Source organism: Hirundo rustica, chromosome 3 (genome assembly GCF_015227805.2).
Source record: "Hirundo rustica isolate bHirRus1 chromosome 3, bHirRus1.pri.v3, whole genome shotgun sequence".
Classification (NCBI taxonomy): Eukaryota; Metazoa; Chordata; class Aves; order Passeriformes; family Hirundinidae; genus Hirundo; species Hirundo rustica.
This window is the reverse complement of record NC_053452.1, coordinates 16,414,626-16,439,142: the sequence shown is the minus strand read 5'-3', so window position 1 is coordinate 16,439,142 and position 24,517 is coordinate 16,414,626. Positions and strand designations below refer to the sequence as shown.

The 24,517-nt window shown below is 41.3% G+C and overlaps 1 protein-coding gene and 3 non-coding genes across 4 annotated transcripts; all 4 read right to left on the bottom strand.

Annotated features, from left to right (window-relative positions):
• Positions 1 to 942: 942 nt before the first annotated feature.
• On the bottom strand, positions 943 to 24,458 carry WDR43 (WD repeat domain 43). The gene is given in 20 exon segments (XM_058419686.1): positions 943 to 1,374; positions 1,471 to 1,526; positions 2,142 to 2,211; positions 2,645 to 2,758; positions 3,656 to 3,719; positions 4,517 to 4,548; positions 5,759 to 5,845; positions 6,639 to 6,776; positions 7,226 to 7,357; positions 9,098 to 9,184; positions 9,683 to 9,854; positions 10,228 to 10,292; positions 11,320 to 11,422; positions 11,916 to 12,055; positions 13,209 to 13,218; positions 13,221 to 13,248; positions 13,251 to 13,330; positions 17,218 to 17,339; positions 19,744 to 19,878; positions 24,244 to 24,458. Coding segments are annotated over 20 exon segments (1,950 nt in total). The 5' UTR covers positions 24,439 to 24,458; the 3' UTR covers positions 943 to 1,254.
• LOC120751338 (small nucleolar RNA SNORD53/SNORD92) lies at positions 8,268 to 8,345 on the bottom strand. Its single transcript, XR_005700401.1, has one exon. It is a non-coding gene; the product is annotated as a small nucleolar RNA SNORD53/SNORD92 (small nucleolar RNA).
• On the bottom strand, positions 11,723 to 11,806 carry LOC120751340 (small nucleolar RNA SNORD53/SNORD92). The gene has a single exon (XR_005700403.1). It is a non-coding gene; the product is annotated as a small nucleolar RNA SNORD53/SNORD92 (small nucleolar RNA).
• LOC120751339 (small nucleolar RNA SNORD53/SNORD92) lies at positions 16,749 to 16,826 on the bottom strand. Its single transcript, XR_005700402.1, has one exon. It is a non-coding gene; the product is annotated as a small nucleolar RNA SNORD53/SNORD92 (small nucleolar RNA).
• Positions 24,459 to 24,517: the final 59 nt, after the last annotated feature.

Genomic DNA, 24,517 nt, shown 5'->3' with positions numbered 1-24,517 from the left:
CACGATGCCTTGCACTTGCAAGCCAAGCTGTGGACAAACCAATGGATATAATTAAAAGGGAGGGAGACAAGAAGTCTGTAACAACTGATGCTTTGCAGAACATCGTAACCTTTCAGGCTGCCTTCCTCCTCCACTAGAAATCTGCTTTCTACAAGCAGCATTTCATCTTTAACCACCACCTGATGCAACCTAAGGTCTCTCTCAACAAACACCACAGGACAGGTATTTGGTAAAAGAGATGTGTATTTATTCACTTTACAAAGAGGGTGGTATTTAGTTGCAACAGCTCCATTTATAGACAAATATATTATTGTACATTATAGTGGTGAATGGCTCAAACCTTTATGTTTTGCTCTTAGAAACATGTTTACACCACTTCAGCTTCCATTAGCTGAGCAAATAGCTGTCCTTGTTCTGCCACTGGGAGATTAAAAATCCATAAGAAAGGTATACTCTGTGCTATGTATTCACAAGCATTCACCTTCTCCTTTCCCTGTGTCACTCCCCTCTCCCCACCCAATTCATCATGGTCTGTCCTCCGGGTTAGCATAAAACTTATATACAGCCTCCATTAAAACAAAATTAGGAGCCAGTGATAGTTCTAATGTCCTTTTAAAGCACAAGAAAATCATTGATTTGTACATATAAAAGTCTTGAGTTCAAATTTGTTAAAAAAAAGGAAAAACCCATTTTTTAAGTCAAGTTGGCATTTACATATTGCCAAAGTATGGCTAAGCCAATGAAAGGGGGAAGAATAGAGTTTCAAGACAGAATTTAAATATTACAAAAATATCTTTTTTTTTCTTTTTTCTGTTTCCTTTTTTTTTAAAAAAAATCAGAAGGATGCCCACTTGCTATTGCTAACTGAAGCATGGAAAGAAGGTATAGACCAGCTGTCTTTGATCCTTGAATATTTGAAACAAATTCAATGTAAAGCTGAACCAAGTTTCCCACACAAACAGCAGTGGCAGATTTATTCATTTGAGATACAAATGCATGTCCACATGACAGGCATAATCTGACCGGAAGGTGGAGGAAACGTTTCTCTAAGTAAGCGCAGGGAAGGAGGGCGAGAGAAGGCTGGCACGGTTAAACATTCTGGATTCAGAAATGCAGTGCCCCACAGGTGCCTCTGCACACAGGCTGTGCAACGTTCTGCACTCCTGATATGCAAATACAGCATCTTTCAGCAACAGGATCCAGAATCAGAGGTGGCCCACTTGTTCAAACTGCTAAAATTACTCTTTTGTGCTGTTATTCTTCTTCACTTTCATTTTCTGGCTCCAAATCAGAATCACCGTTGATTTCCTTTTCAACAGTCATGTCTTGTTCATCAGATTGCTCCTCTTTTTCTTCATCTTCATCCCAGTTTTCCTGGGGGAAAAATAAAAGAGAAATGTTTGGTCCTTTGTCAGCCACATCATCTCTGCTACAAGCAAAGGGGAGAAGATCTGGTCCAACTCCACTTACGTCAGAGTCTTTATCTGCAATCATCTCATCATCTGAGCCTTCCTCCTCCGAGGAGTCTGCAAAGAAAAAACAATCTCTCAGTCTGGAGAACAGGCTTTAAAATATCTCTGTGCAAACAAAGTCCAGTCCCACGTGCTGCCAAGTCTTCAATCTGTGCTATTTCCATACCGAAACTGACTCTACCTGGAAATGAGGTAACCAACATCAGTTAAGACCAGGTCACTTCCGTTACCAATACACAGGCTGAAGATGCAGTGGAAAAAAGCTAAACTGGAAGCATGCACTCATACACATGGACATCCCCTACACTGAGGTCCTGATGATTCAAACATAGCAGTGCCTTCACTGAATGTACCTCAGCACAAGGGCAGGTAACACTAGAAATTTTACGTTGCTAGGTTACGTTAAAGCAGCACACAGAACTTCCAATTCACTGATTTCTTCATTTGTGAAGCAAGGCTGGGAGGGGATTAAAGGAGATAAAAGGAAGGCAAGGAAGGAGTAACTACAAGATGTCTACATCACTAGCCACTAATTTTCCTGCCATGGACATCCCACAAAACCCCTTTATCTACAGACTGGTAGATAATCACAGGAGCATCATGAACAGCCATCAAGTAGGCTGCCATGTGAATTCAGGAGCTGAGTTACACTTAGCATACAACACTTACCATCCTCATAGACGAGCTTTGCAGTCTGATTAACCTCAGGTACATCCTGAACTGTTTGTGATGCTGCAACCTGAATGGAATTTGCAGATTAGCCTTAGATTAAATCATGTATTTCAACGTTAAAAGACAACAATACTCCTATCAATGTAAATGAAATCTAAATTAAGGGTAGCACACATTAATTCACTCACGGGGCTGGCTTAACAGCCAAAAAAGTAAAAATGACCAAGTAAAATCAATGCTCCAAAGTGACTCAGGGCCTCCTATTTATTCCTCTCTAAAACTCTATGAGTGAGCAGACACATTTGGCAGGACAAAACAGTCCCAGTGAGCAGGGACTGACAGGACAGTCCATTAATGGTCTGCTCTGAGCCTTATCAGCATCCCTGGACAGCAGCTGCATTCAAGTGCCCAGGGTAGATCACATCAGATGCAATCCCGACAGGAAGTGAAGTTTGCAAACAACACCCCTGCACATCCCATGTCATGCAGTTGAAGCTTACCTGGGTGACAAGAATGAAGAGTCTTCCATGCAGACGGGAAAGCTTTTGCAAAGTTTTTACTCTGCTCTCCATCAACTGGTATAACATTCCCAGCTGAGGAATAAGGTCTGGCAACTTCAGAGAAGAGAGGGATGAAAAAAAAAAGAAGCTGTTAACAAACACATCCCAAATATTGTTTTCTTTTAAATGACTTGTGTATTTTTCAAGCAAGCAACACTTGCTTCCCTTATTCTAGACAGAAGGGAGAGCTGAGGGCTCACAGGAACCACCTGCAGCCTGATCAATTAACGCTTAGCTATGTTTAGAAGTACCATCTACTTTTAAAGCATGGCAGTTCCTAGACTCCTTTTCCTTTCCAGTCTCTGCCACACGCAGGGGTGAAACACTGCTCAGAAAGCTCTCTAAGTGCAAACTGAACATAGACCAGTGTGCCTCAGCAACACATGAAAGTTCTGCTGCTCAGCAATCCTATAACAAAAGGCAGAAAGGACTGACACTGCCCAAACATCTTTTTCTTAACCCAGCAAGAGTGCTGTGTCCATCACTTGTAAGGCAAGGCTGGACTTCAATCCAGAAGCTACAGAATTACTTCCTACCTACTTCCTACCCTGCCAACTTTGGCATACCCCTGCTCTGTAAATCTGGCCATGCCCAAGACAGTCTCATTATGAGCATTACAAGAAGAAAGAAAACTTAGCTCTGTAAGACCTAGTGACATAGGCTAGATTACTCTTCAGCAGTAATTTTGTTCCCTCTCACAGCTGTGATATAACTTATCTTGGTTTGACTTTGGGATCACTGTAATTATGTCAGGAATGACCAAGATAAACAATTTGTCAGCAGTGTGCAGTAGGTTCCCCCAAAGTGGTGTAAGCATAACTCTATACATTGATTTGGGCACTGCCATATGCAGAGAGCAGGAGACAAATGCCTGAAGAAAGAAAACACGTTTATTTAAGCATTTAAATGTAGTTTTACATAAATGCATTGGCATGAATGAAAAATACTTACTGTGGACAGGTAGGATGCATGTAGGGTAAAAACAGACTTCAGCCATCGAACCATTAGTGAGGCACTGGAAAAGGGAAATCAATTATATCCAAGAGATACTGGCTGAAAGAAACCTATTTCACATTCTAGATGCTAAACAGTTCTACATAAAGTGTTCCTCTTTAATTAGAGAGCAAGATAAGTGCTCTCTACAGATGGAAATGTAAAGTTTGGCTATCCACATGGGGTAGGCAAGTTGTTTGTTAGGAAAGGAAAACATTTCAGTGAGGGACCAAACTAGGCAAGCTCAGGGGTCTGCACTTCTGAAATCTTTTATTGATGGCCTCAATGAATAAAAGATCAAAGCATGCTACTTTCCTCTCCACCTACAATGAGGGAATTTATATTTAAAAAAAGAAACTCAAACCAACCCAACCCCCACAGCTCAGCACAGCCCATCTCAGCAAAGCTGTCCTTATGGCAACAGAACAAGATGGAGGGGGGTAAGTTGGTTCTTCCCGTTAGACATTAAGAGATGTCTAAATATATTTGATAATTAAAAAAGCTCTACACCCAAGAGTTATTTATTGATCAGGTCCATAATGTAAACATTAGGGGCCTTCAGTTACATTCTCAGGGTTACACACTTATTTCAGGTATCCTTTTCCCTTTTTAATTTCACATCAGCCACACTGACAAAAGCACTGCTTTAAGTGTTTCAAGTTCCTCTTTTCACCCTCAGTGAGGTGAGTTTTTACCTCCAGATGCTACAGTTTAATTGCAGTTACTATGGAAATCTATCACATACATGGCAGGAGGGACCATAACACACACATGTGCAAAGTTTTAGGTGAAGTGAACTGTAGCCGAGTTGTTTCTTACCTGTATGGGTTGCCCTGCAATCTCTTTGTAAGCTGAAAGGACAAAAAAACAGTCAGCAATAAATAACAAACCTAATGAGTTTAAAACCCCAACATGAGATCATTTGACAGCCCCAATACTGGGGCAGCAAGTTCTCCAGGCATCTGAGGTTTGCTAGGATTAACCACTGCCAGGCTCCAGAAAATTACACTGCTGGCTCTACTACCCACTACACAGGCTGGTAACTTGCAGAACCTAGGTTTCAGTATTAAAAGAAAGCTGGAACTCTTAACATGCAAAATAGCCACTGAAGCTTAAACCTGGCAGGAATAAGCAGTAGGAAACCTCTTCTTTTTCATCTCTGTTGTTACAGGGCAGACAAGGTGGATAAACAAGTGAAAGAAGTATCATGTAAAGGCAATTTCACACAACAAATCTCAAGCCTGGGAGAAGACAGTTACCCAAAGGTCTGACCATCCACTGAGATTATAGAGGTAAACACTTGCACTTAGATTCCCTGACAAAGGTCCCAAGGAAGAAACACAGGATCTCATGAACATAAGCCTAAGGAGGTGCTGTAAAACCAAACATTCAGCACCAGGCTATCTACATAAGTCAATTAAGATCAGTACCATAAAAAAAAAGAATCTTATTTGTGGTCAGCTCATTAAAATACAAAAGCAATTGAACTATTAACTTATGTAATAGAACATCATTCACATAACAAGAGCTACTGACCAATGTTTGGTTTAAAAAAGTAATGTCCAGTCAAGGCTAATCATTGATGTATTTCTGTCTAAATAAAGAGTTTATTTAATATAGCTGAATAAGCAGTTCAGAAGCCAAATCCCTTTTAAAATTACTACTAATTGATGTTCAAAGTTTAGGTACAGCAAATGGACTTTCTGATGCTCCAAATTATCATCTATGTTAGTATTTGAAAAAAAGATGTAATAGTGATTGTTGGCCATGGACTAAACAAGCTTTTGCTTAATCTCTTCCCTTTCTTTTCCCACATAATCATTTAGGATAGGAAGAGCATTAGGTCATGTATTACTATCTTTGACACTGACACTTGGTCCTTTGCTTAAGCTTCAGCCAGAAAAGATAAAAAGCGTATCAGGGATGAATTAAGAAACATTTTAGTTATCTTACAACATCAAACCAATTTCAAAGATAAAGAGATACATCCTGGATTTTAGCAGCTAAAAGGCAAATCACATGTGGCTTATATGACAGTATAAGAAGTGCAGGCTCTCTTACCTCATGCAGCAGTGGAATGACAGCATGTATAGGCATTCTGGCTACTGTGTTCTTTACTACATTTTCTTTCCTTGTGTTAAGCACTTTCTGTTAAAATGAAAAAGTATGATCAGAGAATAATTCAGCTTTAACATGTGTGTGGGCAATCAGCAGAAACAAAAAGTCCTGCTTGTAAACCTCTTCCTACTCCACTACTTTTGTATGCTGAGGATAATGAGCAAAAGATGAAAAATGAAACTCCTTTTCATAGCACATGTCAGGGAAAATTAACAAAGTAAAGGCACTCAAACCCATCTAAAACAATTTGAAATTATGCATTACAGGCACATGAAAAACAGAAAATATCAAGGGAGATTGACTTCCATAAATAAATGCCTTTCACTAACATCTGTGACAAGAAATTTCTATGCATCAAATTCTTAACAGTTTCCCACCTCGGTACTATTATGCCCTCCTAGTCCAAATGCAAAGATAAGCTCTTCAAGTGAAACTTGTCATCAATTCATTTTTCAAACAGTACCTGCTTGAAAAATGTACCCTCAGGAGACTAAGCACAGATTACGCTCCAGTCCAAGCTAAAGGGAACACGGCTGCATTGGTAGCATCACTTGTAAAATATCTGAGCTGTAACATAACAAAATTATCAAAAACAAAGCACCTCAGAGTTCAGGGATTGACTCAGAAAGCAAAGCAGGTAACAACAGAAAAGTAACATCACTACTATAATTCAGAACAGCCCTGCCTTGAGCAGCAAACCAGCAAAAAGCAGCTGGGAGAAACAACAGGTTCTGAACTGTTCAGCCTTCCCGGCTTTCAGGAAACCTGCGCACCAGACCCTATGAACAGATTAAACAGCACACACTGAGCTTGCAAGACTTACATTTAAGATTTCTGCATCGTTGCTTTCCAAGCCCTGAACCAGCAGCACGGCAAAGCTGTCTGTTTGGGGAAGGCCACCTGGAGTTTTGACTTTGTTCACATCAATATCCAATGCCCCAAGGCGCTCCTCAATGCTCTCCTGCAGAGGGGAAATAAGGGCAGTGCTGAATCAGTGTGGTTTCTTACAAGTATCAGCTGAAAGCAAAGTACCTAACTTAAAGCATTCTCACCAATTCTGCTGGAAAAGAACACAAATTTTGTGTATTCTTTTAAATGCACTAACAGAAGATAGCGTGAGGAAACAAAAGCAGATTATTAAGTTTTGGCTGAAAAGTATTAACCTATCTTGGCATTGGCAGCAACAAGCAAGTGACAAAGCTCTGCAACCTGGCAAAACCACAGGCAAGGCACAAAAGATTTGAATGAAGGAAAGGTTTTGAGCAGGGGGAAGTCTCATACAGAATGATGGTATCATTAACCTTTCTTCCACAGCAAACAACACAAATTCAAGTTCACCTAAAGAATGTCTAGCAATGATTTCTGATTCTAGTTTCTCCATTCTTGCTGAGTTTGAAAGAAGCCCTTTACCTCTGTCTCTCCTGGTTTCCTCTTGCTTTTCTTTTTCTCCTTTCCCGAGGCTGGAGTTTTGACAGCTGTACTATGTCCTGGAATGCCAGGCACAAGAACTTTGGTGTCCGAGTTCACAACAGGTGTCTTTACCTAGTGCACAGAGATAACCACATTTGCATGAATTGCTAGTATCTTGAGCTTTCTTCCAATTTAAAGTACATATTTGATTCCAATTTTAAAATACATATAGTAAAACCAGCCTGACACAACCCATTTTATTGACAAATATTAGGCAAATCTGACATATTTCAAAGAACTAATAACCTCAAGAAACAGACAGCTAATTCTCATAAGTAACTACAACAATGGTCTCTTTGGAATCACCTGTGAACCACTTTTCTTATAAGCTTTTGCTGCAACATTCACAGAACTCTTTGTATCCAACAACAAATATTTGGATGTTTGCTGACAATAGATACCACCTGTGCTAACAGTCAGCTCCATAAACCACATGCAGATTAATTTAGCATCCACTGGAAGGCAGTAACTGACCAAGAAAAGGAGCACAATGTAACAGCAAAAAGTAGTCACTATTCCCTCCAATCCCAACTCTTTTCTTCTAGGCGTTGCTCAGACACAGAACTCAGTTGTCTCAATTAGGCTGTGATCACGGTGACAAAAAGAGACACCTTAGTTTATACCAAACAAGCTAAGGTATCATCTTAAATGAACACAAAGGAGATGGAATTTTGTATTTAATAACCAAATGCTCCCCTGACTTATGGAGAATTAAGGCAGTACGCCACTTCCAGAATATCAAAAATGCATTTTCTGCTACTTCTAGGACACTTCTTTAAACCATAGCACTTCAATCCAGGCCTTTTTTTTTTTAAGTACCTCTGAAGTGATAAAAATCTAATCTACTACACTGAGCAAAGCCACTTCCAATTTCCAAAAAGTTGATTTTCTGCATCAAGAATTTTATCACAGAACACCAGTGGTGATAAAATACTATCCCCTTACCTCATCACACTCATCACTGACCTTCTCCCCGCATGGCATGCTCAGACAGCCAAGAGAAATGTGTCTTCACTGAATTCAGCAAAAAGCGAAACCAAGATGGGTATCATCACTGCATGCCACAGAGGCCCTACACCTGTCCCTGCAGCTCAGCCCTGCTACCCACCAGCTCCAGGACTGAGGAATCAGCACAAAACCCCGCCTGGCTAATGGAGCACCAGACCCGGTAGATAACTACAGGGTCATAAAAACAGCGCGGTCTGCTCACTTCACTAGTACTCCAAGCATTTCAAATCTTCAAGGCCTTGAATATGCACAATAATTAAGAACTTTACAGTCTGTCTCTAAACACCCAGGGGATCCTGCACGAAAGAATACAGTGACAAGTGGCCTCAGTGGACACTGCTGCCATGCAAGTGCCCAGGTCCCTGTGAGCAGGAACACATGAAGGCCACATCAAGAAAGAGCAAAAAGGACTCGCCCCTTAAAGTTTCACTACGTTTTATTTAGACTCTAAAACAAAGTCATCCCATCTTCACCCCAAACCATCAGGGTCAAAGAGGTTGTACAAACCAACAGACCCTAAGGCAGACTGATCTTAGCCGGAAAATCAGTCCTATCTCTCAAGCACACCTGCTGTGCTACTAGAGGGCCACAGTGTGCTCTTGCACATGTCAGGACACAGAGCAGCCATGAAGATCTCTTTACCCACACCTGCCTGAGTGCTATGGACACCTGTAACTACCTCTGCAGCTCTGAACAGGTCCACCCAGAAATCCAACCTCATTTTAGAGAGCAGTGAATGCTACCTACTTTGTTTCTGAAGTAAAAAAAGAGAAGCAACAAAATCACGTTTCATGCAAAGTTCACCTTTGTTAGAGCAGCATCTGTTTTAAGTGACAACACTTTCTGGACGTCCCGTACCAAACATACGTGGGATTCACTGGTGTTCAAAGACTAGGAGGACAGGAACAAAACCAGTTAATGCATTTGATACTCACACCTGTGATTCATTATGCTGCGGAAAGATGAGAACAAATTCCAATGGTATAAATTAGAATGAACTTTTTCCACTCTATAATAGCAGCTCCTTTGCATATCTGCCTTTTGTTACCAGATCTCTATACCCTCCAAGGACATTTACACAGGTAAACTGGAACTATCAAAACCAGTTTCAATGGCCTAATTTAGCAACAGCTGAAATGGCAAGAAACAGTCAGCAATGACATTAACCTGTACTCCAACTGAAAAAATGAAAGAATACAAGTTGCCTTTCCAAACAGCTCTGGGGCAACAGTCACAGCTCCCAAAACAAAGGCAAGGAGTATGTTTTGTATTGTTATATCATTTCAAAACAGTAAAAATAAAAATAATAAACCCAAAAATTTCTCCAAGTGAAAGAAGCATGCAGTCCATATTACAGAATACAAACCCTCTCTGCTAAGTTTTACATACCACTTTCTCTATGATGGGCTGTAAGGTGCTTCCATACACCAGCAGCAGAGACTGTTTGTCTGTGCAAAATGCAGCTGCTAGAATAGGGACTGGTTTCGGTGTGGAGTCCCCATCATTCCCAGGTGTTGCTATCTGAACAGTACAGTTTGATGTTAAGGGTTTTTTGCAATAACTGGGGGAAAAAAAAAAAAAAAAAAATTAAAAAATTCCAAGATGTTTAGCTTGAATATTTCAGTATCTTGCACATCTAAGCACCGTTCATTACCAGCAAACTCAGACATTCAACACCTTTTACAGGTGACTAAGATGAAGCACAGACACACAAAATCTGGGTTAAAGCCACATGTAATACCCAAGTGAAACACAGTCCCCAACAAGCGAGTTCTTCAAAAATGTGTCCAGTAACACAACACAAAGAAGCACCTGGAACCTGGTTCACCAGCATATACAAGAGCTTAAAGGCAGCAGCACAAGAAAACTGAACTTCGCCTTGGAGTAACCCCAGACCTTTCCCAAAGACACCCTCAAGATGAATTCTAACTTACCCATTCAAGATATGTTCAAATAAATGCAACTGCCCATCTCTGCACACAACTGCTAACTTCACAGGCTGAAAGAAGGCACAGTAAGAGAGTTTCATTAGATCAAAGAAAAAATCTTCTGGAAGTTCAAGACATCAAGAGACAATTGCATGGCTACAATTTGAATATTTTCAAGAACATTACACTAAATCTGAAAGGAAGATCAAAGATGTAATCACTCAGGAACATTCAGTGCAAGTGTTAGAAGATTAATAAGATAACTCACAACTGTACCTTATCACTAATAATATATCCTGAGTTAAAGCGTTTGCACAGTAGCAGACACATGTCTAGAGGCACACCTCTGCAAAGGCGCTGACACTGAATATGCTTAGAGGAAAGAAACTAAGATGACTCCTCTGACAAACTAAATGACAGGGATACATTACAGAACACTCTCCATACATGCAGGAAGAGGGAACTGGAAATACTGGAAAAATATAGCATGAAATACTGCTCTGAGAAATGGAATTTAAAGGCAGCAGGATAAAAATGTTTTAAATAATTATGGAAACAGTTTGTGAACATGTTTCATATTCACATATTTTTCACAAGGCAACTACTTTGAAAGACTTGTGCTTGTTAAAACCGAAAGACTTGGCAAATGTACACTGCTACTTTTAACTCATTCAAAACTAGCTCAATTCCAAATGCAGTTACACTGCCAAAACCATGTGAAATCAGAAAAAAACCCAGGATCATACCCAAACCAGAATTTTAAAAATAGTTTCTTTTGTGTTCTTCTTTGCTGCTTCTTTGATTACTAACTTGTTTCTAAACAGGAAACAACTGGCATTTCCACCATCACAAACAAAATCTCTGAAAAAACCCACTGAATGTGCACTTAGTAGCTTTAAAAAGGAGCATTTCAAACTACCAGCTTCTTAAACGCACCTGTAATAAATATCTTTACACCCATGAATCAGCATTTAGATCTTATCTCTGCATTACACAACCCAAATACAAACCAAGCCTCTTTCTTTACACCCCTGAAAGGAAATTGATGTGGTAAGTGAAAATTGTTGAACATATTTGTTTACAAAGTAATGCTCCTACCTCTTCTTTGACTTCTGATACAGTCAGGTCAACAAAAGTTGGTTCATCTGTTACTGTGAAAGACATCACAGCATTCTTTTCTTTCCTATCTGATCTGATCTGCCTGGAAGACACAAAAAGTACACATTGTTTACCACAGCACAAACAGCATTCTCTGCACCAGACAAACATTATAAAGCCTATAAATCACTAGTAAATGTGGTAGTATCTACCATATCTGGCACCACACCGACATTTCAGTTTTCAGCTTCGAAAATGTTCTAACTTCCAAGAGCAAAGTAACTCTCAAGTGAAAATGAGCAAGAAAACTTTGAATAAACCTTACAAGAAGTGCAAGGAACAAGGAAGTTCATTACACAGTATGCTCTGAAAAACACTAGTGATACAGACGGCAACTGGAAGCATGCTCAGACACAGCCAAGGAAAATCTCGTCTTCACCCAACAATCAGTGAGTCGAAACCACCATTAAAGAGATCATCACTGCATTTTTCCAGAGTGCCCATTCTGCTTTACCTTGTTTAACCACAATCACAATCACTTGATGAGTCTATGTGCAAAACTGATCACAGTCACAAATTATGAAAAGCTTACATACCACACACTCAATAATCGATCATGTATCGCTCCAGACAAGAAATAAAGTCCTGTAATTCCATCAAAAGGTTTACTTTCATTCATAGGTTTCACTGTGGTAAACATTAATGATGACACTGATGTAGCATGGCCTGTGAAATGCTAAGAGAAAAAACAGGATCTTTCCATGATTGTCATAAGCAATCATATGGCAAAAATCAAAACGCTAGTTAACAAAGAACATTAGGAAAGATTAAAGCGTTATTAAGTCAACAAGGACAGCTGAGTGGTTTTTAACTAGTGATCAATTTCCCTGCATCTCTGTATATCAAGGAAGCTTTTTCTGACCTACCAGATATTTATCAACATTTTAAAACTTAAATGGGGAATCAAAGGCAATTTCACTGGGACTAAATCCATGCAAAAGAAATTACATCCACATGTACTGCTGTTACTGTCACAAAGCACTCCCCTCTGCCCTCCCAATTTTACACTTCAACCTTTCCAATGGTACTAGATTCAATTTCATTCTCAACTATAACAATGGACACACGTGTGCTGACACTAAATTTGGGCAACACACCACCCCCAAAGGCCCCCCCCAAAATTGGTTCTTCAATCTACTTTTGCAAATAGTGGTTTTGGTCATTATAGAATGCAGACATACATGGTAGCTGCCATGTGCCAGCAAGCCCACAGTAACAGCACATGTGTACACACTCACCTGACAGGAGATTCAGAGACTATCCCTGTCCTGTCTGCTAGCAGGCAAGAGAACACGGCAGCATTCACGGATCAGCTAAAGCATGGCCATTTGCTCAATGTCTGAGCCCTGCTCAGGGAACAATAAGGAGTTGCTCCTATGCCTTCCAACTGTTTCAACAGCAAAACTGATAATGCCACCAGTTACATGAAGTTTAGCAAGGAAACTTGAAGGCTTTCCGGAGGGACTCTTGTTAAAACCCATGCCAGCAGTAACTGATACGGTGGTGAAACTGAGTTGTCCTGACAGAAGGGTTGTCAGACAGGGACCCAGTTTAAAGAACAGCATCCATCTTTCTCCTACAGCCTTGAGAAAGGATGCTGGTAGCATGCTCAGGAACAAAAGTTTAATGTCCTCATTCAACTCTCAGCAAAAGGAAACCAGTTTAGGGTACCATCATATCAAAAATGTCCATCAATCCCAAAACTGCTAATTGTATCCTCACACACAATGTTTTAGATGTCTGGTCAGGAAACACAGGCTAGGTAGTGTCACCAATCGAGAAGGGCATTTTTTTGTATCCAGTTTAACAGAGGTACAGATGGTACTTACTCTGTAGACTTCTCTTTGGTCTCCAAGTCCCACAGTTTATAGTTCTACCGGCTGACAGCAGCATTTTTCCATCTGGACTAATGCATAGACAGGTGACACTGCTATTGTCACCTTTCCACTTACTAGAATTGTACAAAAGGAGAAAGATGGAGAAATAGAAAAACATTACTCATTAGGATAATCTCAAAATTCACCATGATGGAAAATTTAAGGCAAAACTTAAAACCCAGTGATTTAAGCAGTCAAGAGGTCAAAGCTATCTGCTTCGGCACTTCACCTTCAAATTAGTTTACGAAAGAAACACAACTCAAAAATATGAAGCTATTCAATACTGAATTGTTGACTTCTTTTTTAATGCTTGCTATTCTGTTCTGAATTCTCTCAAAGTTTCCTACTTCTGAAAGCAGGGCAAGAAGAGCCATACCATTTTCAAGGACTTCTGTATCAGCAACCCATTCAAAAGGCCTTCTCAACACTAAAATTCAGAGTTTTTAAAGCCTATTCAGTTACTAGCCCTCCTCCCAAGCCTCTGAGGTCACTGACAAAATAAACTTCACCTTAATGGTCTATGATTCAAAGCACTCGTGAAAGTACAGAAAAAAAGTAAAAAATAAAGATGCTGTCATGAGAAGTCTGAATGTGCTTTAAAGAAATACTGATAATATGTGCTTCTCACAGGACAAAACTGCAAGGAAAACATTAAAATCATTTACAGATAGAAGTCGCCTGCAACACACCATATTTTGACTGTAAACTGGAAATACTTCCAAATAACTTTCATATGCTCAAGCAATACCTCTTCTGTTTTCTAAAACAGGAATCATTTACTGTGTCACTTTTGATAGAAGCTGAGAATTTTACAGCCCACAAACCTGAGAAACAACATTGCACCTTAGAGATTTTGACAAGATTTTGTATTCTCTACCAGAGACAAGGTCATGACTAAGAATATAAACCATTTATTAACATAAACCAAGGTGGTATTTTTAAATGTATTAAAAAAATGAGTCTAAACTAGACTGCAAAATATAAAGCACAGCAAAAATACCTTGGTTTTCACTTTGGATACTCTTCATATAATTTTTACAGGAAAGAGTTTTAAACAGGATCTCATAAAAGATATGTCCAGAATGCCTCTAGAGTAGTCATGAGTGTTTAAGACATGAAAAAGCTAGAGAGACAAGAAGTCATCCAGAATGTTTCAGGCTACCTCTCTACAACACCTTGTCTTGCCTCTTCAGAGACTCTCCTCCCCAACAGCTTGTGCCTCTGCCAGAGGTTTCACGTGTGCTGCACACACCTCCTGAAGTGGCCCTGTGGAGTACTCCTACAGTAGTTAAGAAAGCCAAACCTAAAGCCACATGGTTTCAATTCCCTTTCTAGCAGTCCATACCTCTATAGGAATGTCTAGCAGCCTGCAAATCAAATTTTAAAAATTAAACACAATTTCTCTACTCCAGGAGCAACCATCCTGATTTCTCTGTGGAATCAGGGCCCACAGAGTGGGCCAGGTCCTGACAGGTGTTAAGGAATGCAGGCACTCTGATGTGTAAGCTGGGTGTGAGCAATTATTGTGGATAATTTGTTCCTCCTAGTAGGTAAAATTTTAAGAGAACTGATTTCTTCTACTCTCTTCAGCTTGAGTTACCTTAAGTATGACTCGTACCATTACCATAGAAAATTTTCAGGTAAAAACCATGATGTTACATCGGTCCTGTACTTTTTATCTGTACACTCTGGGAATGATTTTCTGTTGCAATCTTTAAAATGAAAGAACACAATGCTTCAAATTATGTGTCATAACCACAGCCCCCCACCCCGGTTCCTGGTAGTTACAGGGGCAGAGGGAAACATCCAAGAGGTATGACAGCAAATTCTCTCACTTTCCCTGAGAAAGCAGCATGGCTGGGACCCATCTCCAGTACTTGTACATGAAGACACACACTGTGGGATAAAAACAGGGTGAATGAGATGTCCATGGGCAGCTTCAGAGCTTTGATTTTACTGGGCTCACAGAACAATAGCAGGATGCCTTGCAAGACAAGGACCTTTAGCAAGGCACCTCAGCAATGACATGCCAGAAAGGCAATAAGAGGGCTTTCTCCACAGAAAAGTGTAGCATGAATGCATGGGACTTTCCTTTGAAACAGGTAAAAGTGACAGAACATAAATGCACAGAAGAATAATCCAGGAACCAAGACAGAAGGTTATACAATAAATCCACCTAGAAACTATTTCCAGGCACTGAAAGGTCAAAAAACGTTTCTGGGCACATCCAGCATAGAATTACAAATGGCAAATCGTGTCCAACCAACCTGACTGCCTTAATGAGACAACCGCCTTGGTTGATGAGGAGAGACACATTTAGGTTGATGTCAGCAACACTTTTGAGAAGGTCTCACATAGTATCCTTGCAGCCAAATTGGAGATATATAGCCAGAATGGATGGTCTCTAAGGAGAGTAACATCTGGCTGCGTCACTGAGTTCAAATAGTTGTGATCACTGACATGAAGTCCAGCTGCGGCCAGTCACTGGCATTACTCCCCCTAAGGACATCCCAGTACTGCTCAATATCCTTCATAACTGCCCCAGTCTTCATTAATGATCTTGAAACAGGACAGAATGCACATGCAACAACTTCACACTCAATCCCAAATTAGGGAGAGCAGTTGATATACTGGTGGATGGGGCAGCTACTCAGGGGCATCTCAGCAGGCCTGAGGAGGAACAGGCTGTCAGAACCTCAAAACTGAAGAGGAAAATGTCAAGTCCTGCAGGTGAGATGGAAAACTTCCAGTACAGGTTGGGGAAAAATAGCTAGGAAGTAGCTTTGCAGAAAAGAGACTTGCAGTCCTCACAGTAAAGCTGAGCACAAGGAGACAGGGAGTCCTTGTGACAATGAGGTCAGCTGTGTATGATCTACATTAGCCACAGTGCTGTCAACAGGTCGAGGAATGGGACTCCTCTGCTCTGTGCAGCCCTTGAAACTGCACCTGAGTGCTGAGTTCAGTGGGACAGGACAACAAAGTCACTAACACAGTGGAGTAAATCCAGCAGAAGGCCATGGAAGCAACTTAGGGACTAGAGCACATAATGGAAGAGGGAAAGGTGAGGGAACTGGGTGTGTTCAATTCCAATAAAGAAGGCTAGATTTTACAGCCATCTTCTGCTACTTTACATAGGCTCAACCTAATACAACCTAAGCATGCATCTCTTTCCTAGAGAAACCAAAGAGGCTACTGATGATGGGCTGCCTGCAAGGCCCACACAAACCTTAACAAAACTAAGAGCACTGCAATAATAACCAGCAGAGGGAAATGTCACAAAAAAAGAACATCAACAGAAGGATCAATGGCCATCACACAGTAGGCTTTTATTGAAGAAAGGTAACCAGGATTATTAATAGAAATCTTGGTTTCTTCTTTAAGGTTTAAAAACAATTTGACTTTATTACAAAACAAAATAAACGCTTACAGCGGACATTTTGTTACTCTGCATTAAGCTCTATTCTGCTCAACAGTACTTTTAACAGTAGCAGCCTGCTCAGACAGCCAAGTGGAAGCGTCTCCACTGCACATCAGCAGCAAGCGAAACCAAGTGGGTTATCATCACAGCAAGGCCCTCTGAGCAAAGCTGGGTGCATGCAGCAGGTTTTACTGGAACGAGGTCTTCCAGTATCTGCTCAAGGATTTTTTTTTTTCTAGAATTTAAATCTTGCAGCATTTAGTGGAACTTTTAGCCTTTCAGTCTCAGTAAAAGTTAGCATGGAGGGATCCAAACCCCTCTCAGAACAGTTTCATCTAGCCTTTCCAATACAGAGGAAGACACCCGACAATTATGCCTTCATCCCTTAATAAAACCACTTCCAATCTCAGAAAAATAACAGCCAACAGTCGCTTTGTGGGCACGAAACCTGGAAAGCAAAGTGCCGCATTTCCAAAACCTGCAAGGGAGAAAACACACAAAAGCAAGTGCAAAAAAATTCAAGCAAAAAGCAGCACTACTCACCACTTTACTTTGCAGGTCTGTGTGTTCCATTCCACAATGTGTTTGTCATCTGAACAGCTATACAAGCAGCAGCTGTCTTGATGCCATCTCACACAGTTTACTCTACTGTCGTGACCACCATCCTACAAAGGATAATAGAGGGTCAACCCACTGCAGCAGTCTTGACGACTGACTCTTCCCCACACCAATGTGAACAAGGCGCTCTTTTGAGAACTAAATTCCCATCACTGACATCCTGAAGAGTGTTTTAAAGAATATACGTGACAGCTATATATAATTGAAGCTATTTCATATTTTGGTACATACATGTAAGTATTTTGGCTTGGCTTATACAGCCTAGAGAAGAGGAGACATCATCCACAGCTTCCTCACACAGGGAAGTAGAGTGGCAGGCACTGATTTCTCTCTAGAGGACAGTGACAGAACCAAAGGGAATGGCAAGAAGCCGTGTTGGGAGGGGATGAGTTAGAATGCATATTATGAAAAAGTTCTTCACCCACAGGGCACAGGCTCCCCAGGGAAGTGGTCACAGCCCCAAGCCTGCCAGAGTTTAAGAAGCATTTGGACCATGGCCTCCAGCACACGGTGTGATTCCTGGGGCTGTCCTGTGCAGGGCCATGTAGAAGCCTAGAAGACAGCCCAATGTGTATGCCTCAAACACTGATAGCCAGACAGCCATGGAACAAACCAAGGACTGCTGGCAAGAACACCCTGTGAAAAAGAACAGGACGTGGCTGGAGTAGAGGGCCATGTGAAAGTAGGAAGCACTTTCCCGGTCCATCCTTGTTCTGGCTCCAGGTCATCAGGACAACACAAGTGCAGGAAAGACTCAGGAAGTGGGCCTGGTCTGTTGACAAAAGGCACCCCCAGCAGGGGGGGATCGAGACCATCAAAGACCCCTCGAAGCCCTCCAGCTCATTTCCAGAGAGGTCTAGAACAAATCGCACATGGTAACTAACTCACATAGAAAGTGAGAAACTTTGCTCCAGTGTGGGCAGAACTTGCCTATAAAAAGGTGCTGCCACAGAGCTTGAGTGATGGATGCCCCAGGTCACTGGACACCCCATCAGATGGTTTGATGCTGGAGCCAGGACTGGTGACTTTTTTTCTTCATTCATTCCTTTCTTTCTCCCTCTCTTCTCTTTTGCCTTACCCCTTATTCAAAATCCACTGCTGTGCATTTATATTAGAAGACAGCAATTTCCATGACAAGCACACAATTTACTGATACAACTTTGTAGATTTTATGGAGCCCGTTTCTTTTGTCATTCCTTTTTGACCACAAGCATCTACACTCCTGCATGCTCCCTTCAGTTTCAGGGTGGAGTGCCACCACAGGAGCTGGCCTTTGATTATCCCTTCCAACTGAGGATATTCTATGTTTTGATGATTTTTCTAAGACTTCAGAGTTTAAAAAAAAAAAAAAAATTGTCTTCCCTGCTATTTTTATACATGCAGCCAAACAAGGCTAACCATATGAAATCTGCTCCAAGGCAAAAATAGCCACAGGTGTCTTGCTGAAGTGATCTAAGTGCCTCCTTCCTCAAGACCACTCAGAGGTGAGTAGCCTTCCCTTTTTATCAGCATTCAGGAGCAGACTATCATCAGACTAAAAGACCCTTTAAGCAGTATCACTTCTCTTAACAACCAAAACCTCTGCAGCTCCAAATATAACCTTGAATTATTTACGAAATATTTAATGGAGTCTACGTCACTTTTTGGATTGTAACAACCTGCTCGGATTACCCCAAAAGTATTGTTGCAAATGAGCTTTGAGCAAGACAAACTACATTGCAACAAGATATTCTGTTCAGTAAAGACCCCTAAAAGTCTTATTTTAACAGGAATAATCTGTTAATTCAACCTATATGTAAAAAAACTCAGCTGCTGTCCTCTACAGAAAAAGAATTTCTTCAAACAAACAACTACACTTTTCAGCATAGTTTTTCCATATTGATATTCGTTAGTTATTGCCACTTGCACACATCATAATTCTCAGAAACTACTGCTTTCTCTAAATTCATGTATGTTTATCACCTTACCTACAACTTTGTGTTTAGAAGCAAAAGCATACCCAAGTATCTCAAAAGTATTGCACAGCCATTCATACGGATTTATTTTGCTTGCTACGTAACCCATAACTAGAATTGGAGGCGCTTGGGAGTTTGGAAAGGCAAAATTAAAAGTCACCGTGTATCATTCAAAAAAGACCATGTGCTAAGAGCTCAAGAGCTTCCACAACGGAGGTAAATTTACAGAAGAGTCCATCAGTGTGACATCTTCCCAAGCACTGATGGGTTCTCTGCCCTTCCCTCCCACAATGCCATGCAGGAACTGAGGGTATGACAGTCCCATTGAGGATTTAACCCTCCAGTGAGGAATTTCACCGTTACTGTTATTTTTAATGTAAAGTAGCAAATCCATGGACAGTATTAAGATATTGCACTAAGAAACCAAGATTTTTCGGCCTAAACTGACTAAAACCGTCAGTGTTTGGTAGCATGTGATGAAGAGTGCATTACTTACTAGCTTGCTTTGTAATTCCCCTTTTACTGTGCTGTACAACAAAATGCTACCAACTGCTGTACCAATAGCCAGGATATCTAACTGCTTGTCCACTTCTCCAACTTCAGACTTCCGTTTTTTCCTCTGGGGGCCATCCTGGAAAACCAAAAGAGAGAAACCATGAAATAAATCAGTCTGACTGGCTAATCTCAGTGTCAAAGCAGAGGGAAGAAAAACCTTAAGAGAAGTCTGAGATGCAGACAGTCAGCACAAACACTGCTAAGACACAAAATGAACACTGAAGTGTACAAAATCCTAGAAACTCATCTTGTACCTCCATGTACAGAGTAACAAACTTGCTATGAGTCACTTGGAAACACCTGTGAGAGGCCATTTTGCTACCACCCCAAACATATGCATCTGGGAAAAAAAACACATTTAAGTTTTTCACAAACTTCCTGTCCCAGAGGCAGAAGTAAAGCTAAACATATTTGCAGTACTTCACCTACAAAATGGATATGCTTGATCATGATCAGTTTATTTTTCCTCAAAAGGTAATCAAGAGTCTTGCAAATATGAAGCATTCATAATGCTTCTTAAAAATAAAGTGCTTCCCCATTCCACAGAGGGAAGTGACTGGGATTCAAAGGAAAGTGCTCTGCCCAAGTCCTGTTGTCTGCACCAGAGGTCCTCATGATCAGGCAATTCGTAAGTCTTCACTCTTTTGCTCTGCAAGTGCTATCAGCCACCTCAAGGAGAGTTTTCGTTTTGTCTCCTGTAACCAAAAACTCGAGAATGCAGATCACTGGGAAAGGGGAGAAGGAATAAAACTGGTTCCAAAACATGTGAAATTAAAATAAAAAGGGCAGAAGTAGTCATCATATTTATTCTCACTGGGTTAATCACTAATTGCACACACACAAATAATAAAAAGAAAATAAAAAAGCTGTTCAAAGACATGAAAAGAAAAAAATCCTTAACGCCACTGATTAGTTTTTAAATTAGACCTCCGTAAGTCTCCTTACATCACAGCAAAGCATTCTTTCCAATTTAAGAATTACACACATGGGAATGCTTCCTCTACACAACAGACCTATTTGCACTGACAAGCAGCGTGAAGAAGCCTGAGGAGACCAATAAAATGTGAGCAAGCAGCCCTGTTCAAGTTCCACGTGGTGTAGCTAATCTGTTTTACAACGGACTTGACAGAGTGAACACAAATAATTTCTACTCAGGTCCAGAAATATGACAATCAGGATGTGGTAGTTTTCACCAGAACTAAGATATAAAAGTTTGATAGCAAAGGATAAATACTTTAGTTCTTTGAAGCAGGATTTTCTATTCCTTCTGTATTTAACAGAGCTAACACTTTCTGCAAAGAAAACTGGTTTAGTTTACACCAAGAAATACAAAATTGCTGTAAAGATAACTTCTACATCAAAAGAAGACTCTTGAGAAAAGATACTACAATTAGGGGGTTTTGCAAGTATTTGTTTAGGCTTTATCTTTCCTGGGAAAGAAATGTATTTATAAAATATCATAAAAACAGATGCTGAGAAACTAATGGCAATTAATTGAAACTGGCATCTGACATGCAAAGACAAAGGCCACAGAGTGGAGATGCAAGTTCAGTTCATGTGTTTTCTGATACTTTTCAATCTCTTCCAAGTAGTTTTACCAATTATCCCATGCATAACCTCTCCAAAGCAAAACCAAACTTAATAACAGACTTTATTCTCTTCCCCTTGAATAAATCTTTCAACTAAATTTTTTTTACCCTCCATTTCAGTTTGCTATGGCAAATTTCCTTGGAACAACTCAAGGGCACAATGGAATTCCCACAAGTTCACAGTTATTTCCAGAGTCAAGAAAAAAAAAAGGAAAGCAAGGGGGCAGTGAAGGTTTCTCCAGTTTGTTTTTTTTTTTCCAAATGCATTTACTGACTACCCCTTATCAGCAATATGAGTGGAGCACTTTGTCAGAAAGTTCTGCACGAAGAAATGCCAGTGGAAAATGCAGACACCTGATAATGTTTGAGATTATTTAAAAAAAAAAAACACTAAGAACTTAAAAAAAAAAAAATCAAACTTCCCTACATTAGATTAGTACACAGAGAGAATGACAGCTGCACTTAACATCCATGTGGGATCCATCTATGGATCAGGGTCTTAAAGAGAAGAGCACCCTTTTGTCATGGAAAGGACAGGACAAGTATCACTTTCCTTGTCATTTGATTTCTTTCTCAGATTAATAGAAACTCAAGCTTATTTAGAAAATCTTCAGCTTTGCCTGAAAAAGCATGTTTTAATTAGCAGAGATGGTTAAAAGAAATTATTCGAAAAAGAACTGTGCACACGTTTTTCCATAATGTTCTTCCTTGACTGGATAAGCCACTGAGACTTTCTAAACAGAAATCTGCTGCTCACATGTGAAATAAAGCATTTAGAACACTGAAATGGGGAGAAAGCTAAAGGTCTTGACAGTTGACAGAGCAATTGCAGCCTGTTAGGAAGAGAGTGGAAGAAGGTGTTTTGAATGTTGGAGGTTCACTCTTGCACAAGACACCCCATGGAGGAGGTGATGAACACTGCACACAGGAAGCACTGACACTGGAAGCACGAGGGCAGGGAGCATCCCAGTAAAGCCACCCCTGCATCAGCAATTCCAGAGCCTGCAGTTCAAAATGTGATTTCTAATATTCCCCTGTTACACACAGCCTCCATTAACATGGCAGCAGTCCAAAACATATGGAGTTTAAGTGTAATTTGGCCAAACACCATTTACAGCTACCCACTGGCAGAGTTCTACCCCCGAACACCAGATACTAGAACTGCCTAGATAGATGCCAACTCTCCAGGAACAAAAAAAAAAAAAAAGAGAGAGAGACTAAATAACACCAGAAAAAACACATTTAATAAAATGTTTTTGGCATAACTATCCCAGTTTCAGTTCTACAACTCAGTCTAAGGAAAAAAAATTAATGCATTTTAAAGGTTTTATGGCACAACTATTGCAAAAACCAGTATGTTTCCCAGCCCCACTTTAAAACAAACTAGCTTCCAAGCAGGGGACAGGATTCAAACTACTAAAATACTAGAAAGCACTGAGAGGTAAATAATGTGATTTTCATATAACCTTAAACCAGATTAAATTCAAAGACCTGTGGGGTATAGGAGTGTGTCTCTAGAAAAGATTATTTTAAAAAAAGTTTTAAAAGCCCCTCAGAAACTTTGTGCTTGAGTTGTGGCACCACAGCAGTGCAACGTGTCTACCTCAGTTTTATTTTACACAGGACAGATTAACCCTATTTTCACATGGCACCTTCAATGAATTTAGGAGCAAAGAATCTACACAGCTTTTCAACTCGTGAACAGATCCTTTTTACTTCAGTTACATGACAAAGGAACAGGTTCAGGCCATTTAGATGTTTTAGATGTAAAACTGACTCTTTCTACTTCATTCTTCACTGTGTCCTGAGAGTTTACAAAGTTCAGGGACTCAGCTGAGCAATACTGCCCTTCTTTGGGTTGATAACCTGTGTTTTAAGCATTTTGAAACACCCTTAACAGCATTTCAGATACACTAAATTGCTGATATACCAAAACACACTTTAAAAAACACCCCTTACTTCTTATATTAAGGGGGGGTGGATTTCACATACTTTATCTAAGTTTTGCATTATTTTTTCCTCAGGAAATGGTATGTTCCAGCTAAAGAATTACATAAAGAAGATAAAAAGGTACCCCCGTATATACTCCAGGTATTCTTAGGTTTGGTGTTCACCTGAGGTGACGTTAACTAAACTTGATCAGGGTGGAGAACATCCAAGCGCTCCTGATGCATACTGCGAATTGAACTACTGAACACTTTCTTGCAGGATTCCTGGACTCAGGATGATGAATCACAGACAGTGCAGCAGCTTGCATGGGAGTACTTCCAAGGGTAAGGAAGTGTGGCGAGATACTGCCTTTACCGGAAAGCGAACTGAGTTCGTGCACAGCAGCTGGCCTGCTCTGTAGCATCACCTTTTCAATTACGGCAAGACGTGCCATCAAGTAACATACCTCGCTCCTCCAAGGAAGGCTTCTTCCACGTAGATAACAAGAGAGATAAATGATTTTCAACAGTCAGTGCTTCTACCGAATTTTTGTTTGAAAAAAACATAAAACTAAGCTTCCAAAGCCGCCTCCCCCACGGACACGTGAAATGTACCCTGAGCACGGCAATCCTGGGAAGGGGAGCGGCTCCCCCCGCGCCCCCCCATCCCGGGGTGCGACACACGCGAATGCACCTTAAGCCTCGAGGCCACAGGGGGACGGGACGAAACGGTGCCCGAACCCCGCGGAGCCCGCGGGACCCGCACCCCGCTCCCCGGCCCGGCCGGCCACATGGCGCCGGGAGGGCGGGGTGAAGCCGAGCGGGCCGCGGCCACGCGTCAGGGCTGCTCGGGTCGCCGCCATCCCCATCCCAGCGCTCACGCGTGTCGCCCCCCCCACCTCCCCGCGCCCTCCCCTCACGCACCTTGCTGGGGGGCTGCCGCGCCCCCGCCGGGGCCCAGGCCAAGCATGTACAGGCGGCGCTGAGGTGGGCGGAGGGCACGTACTCGTGCTGCAGGCGGCTGCCGGCCGTGTCCCACAAGCGCAGCCGCCCATCGGGCCCGGACGAGGCGAACAAGCGGCACCCGCGGGGGGAGAAGGCGCACGGAGGGGCCGCCATGGCGCGCGCTCCCCTCGGCTCTGCCCGGCCCGCCCCGCGCGGCGCATGCACCGCCCGCGTGCTCGACCCGCGCGCCTGC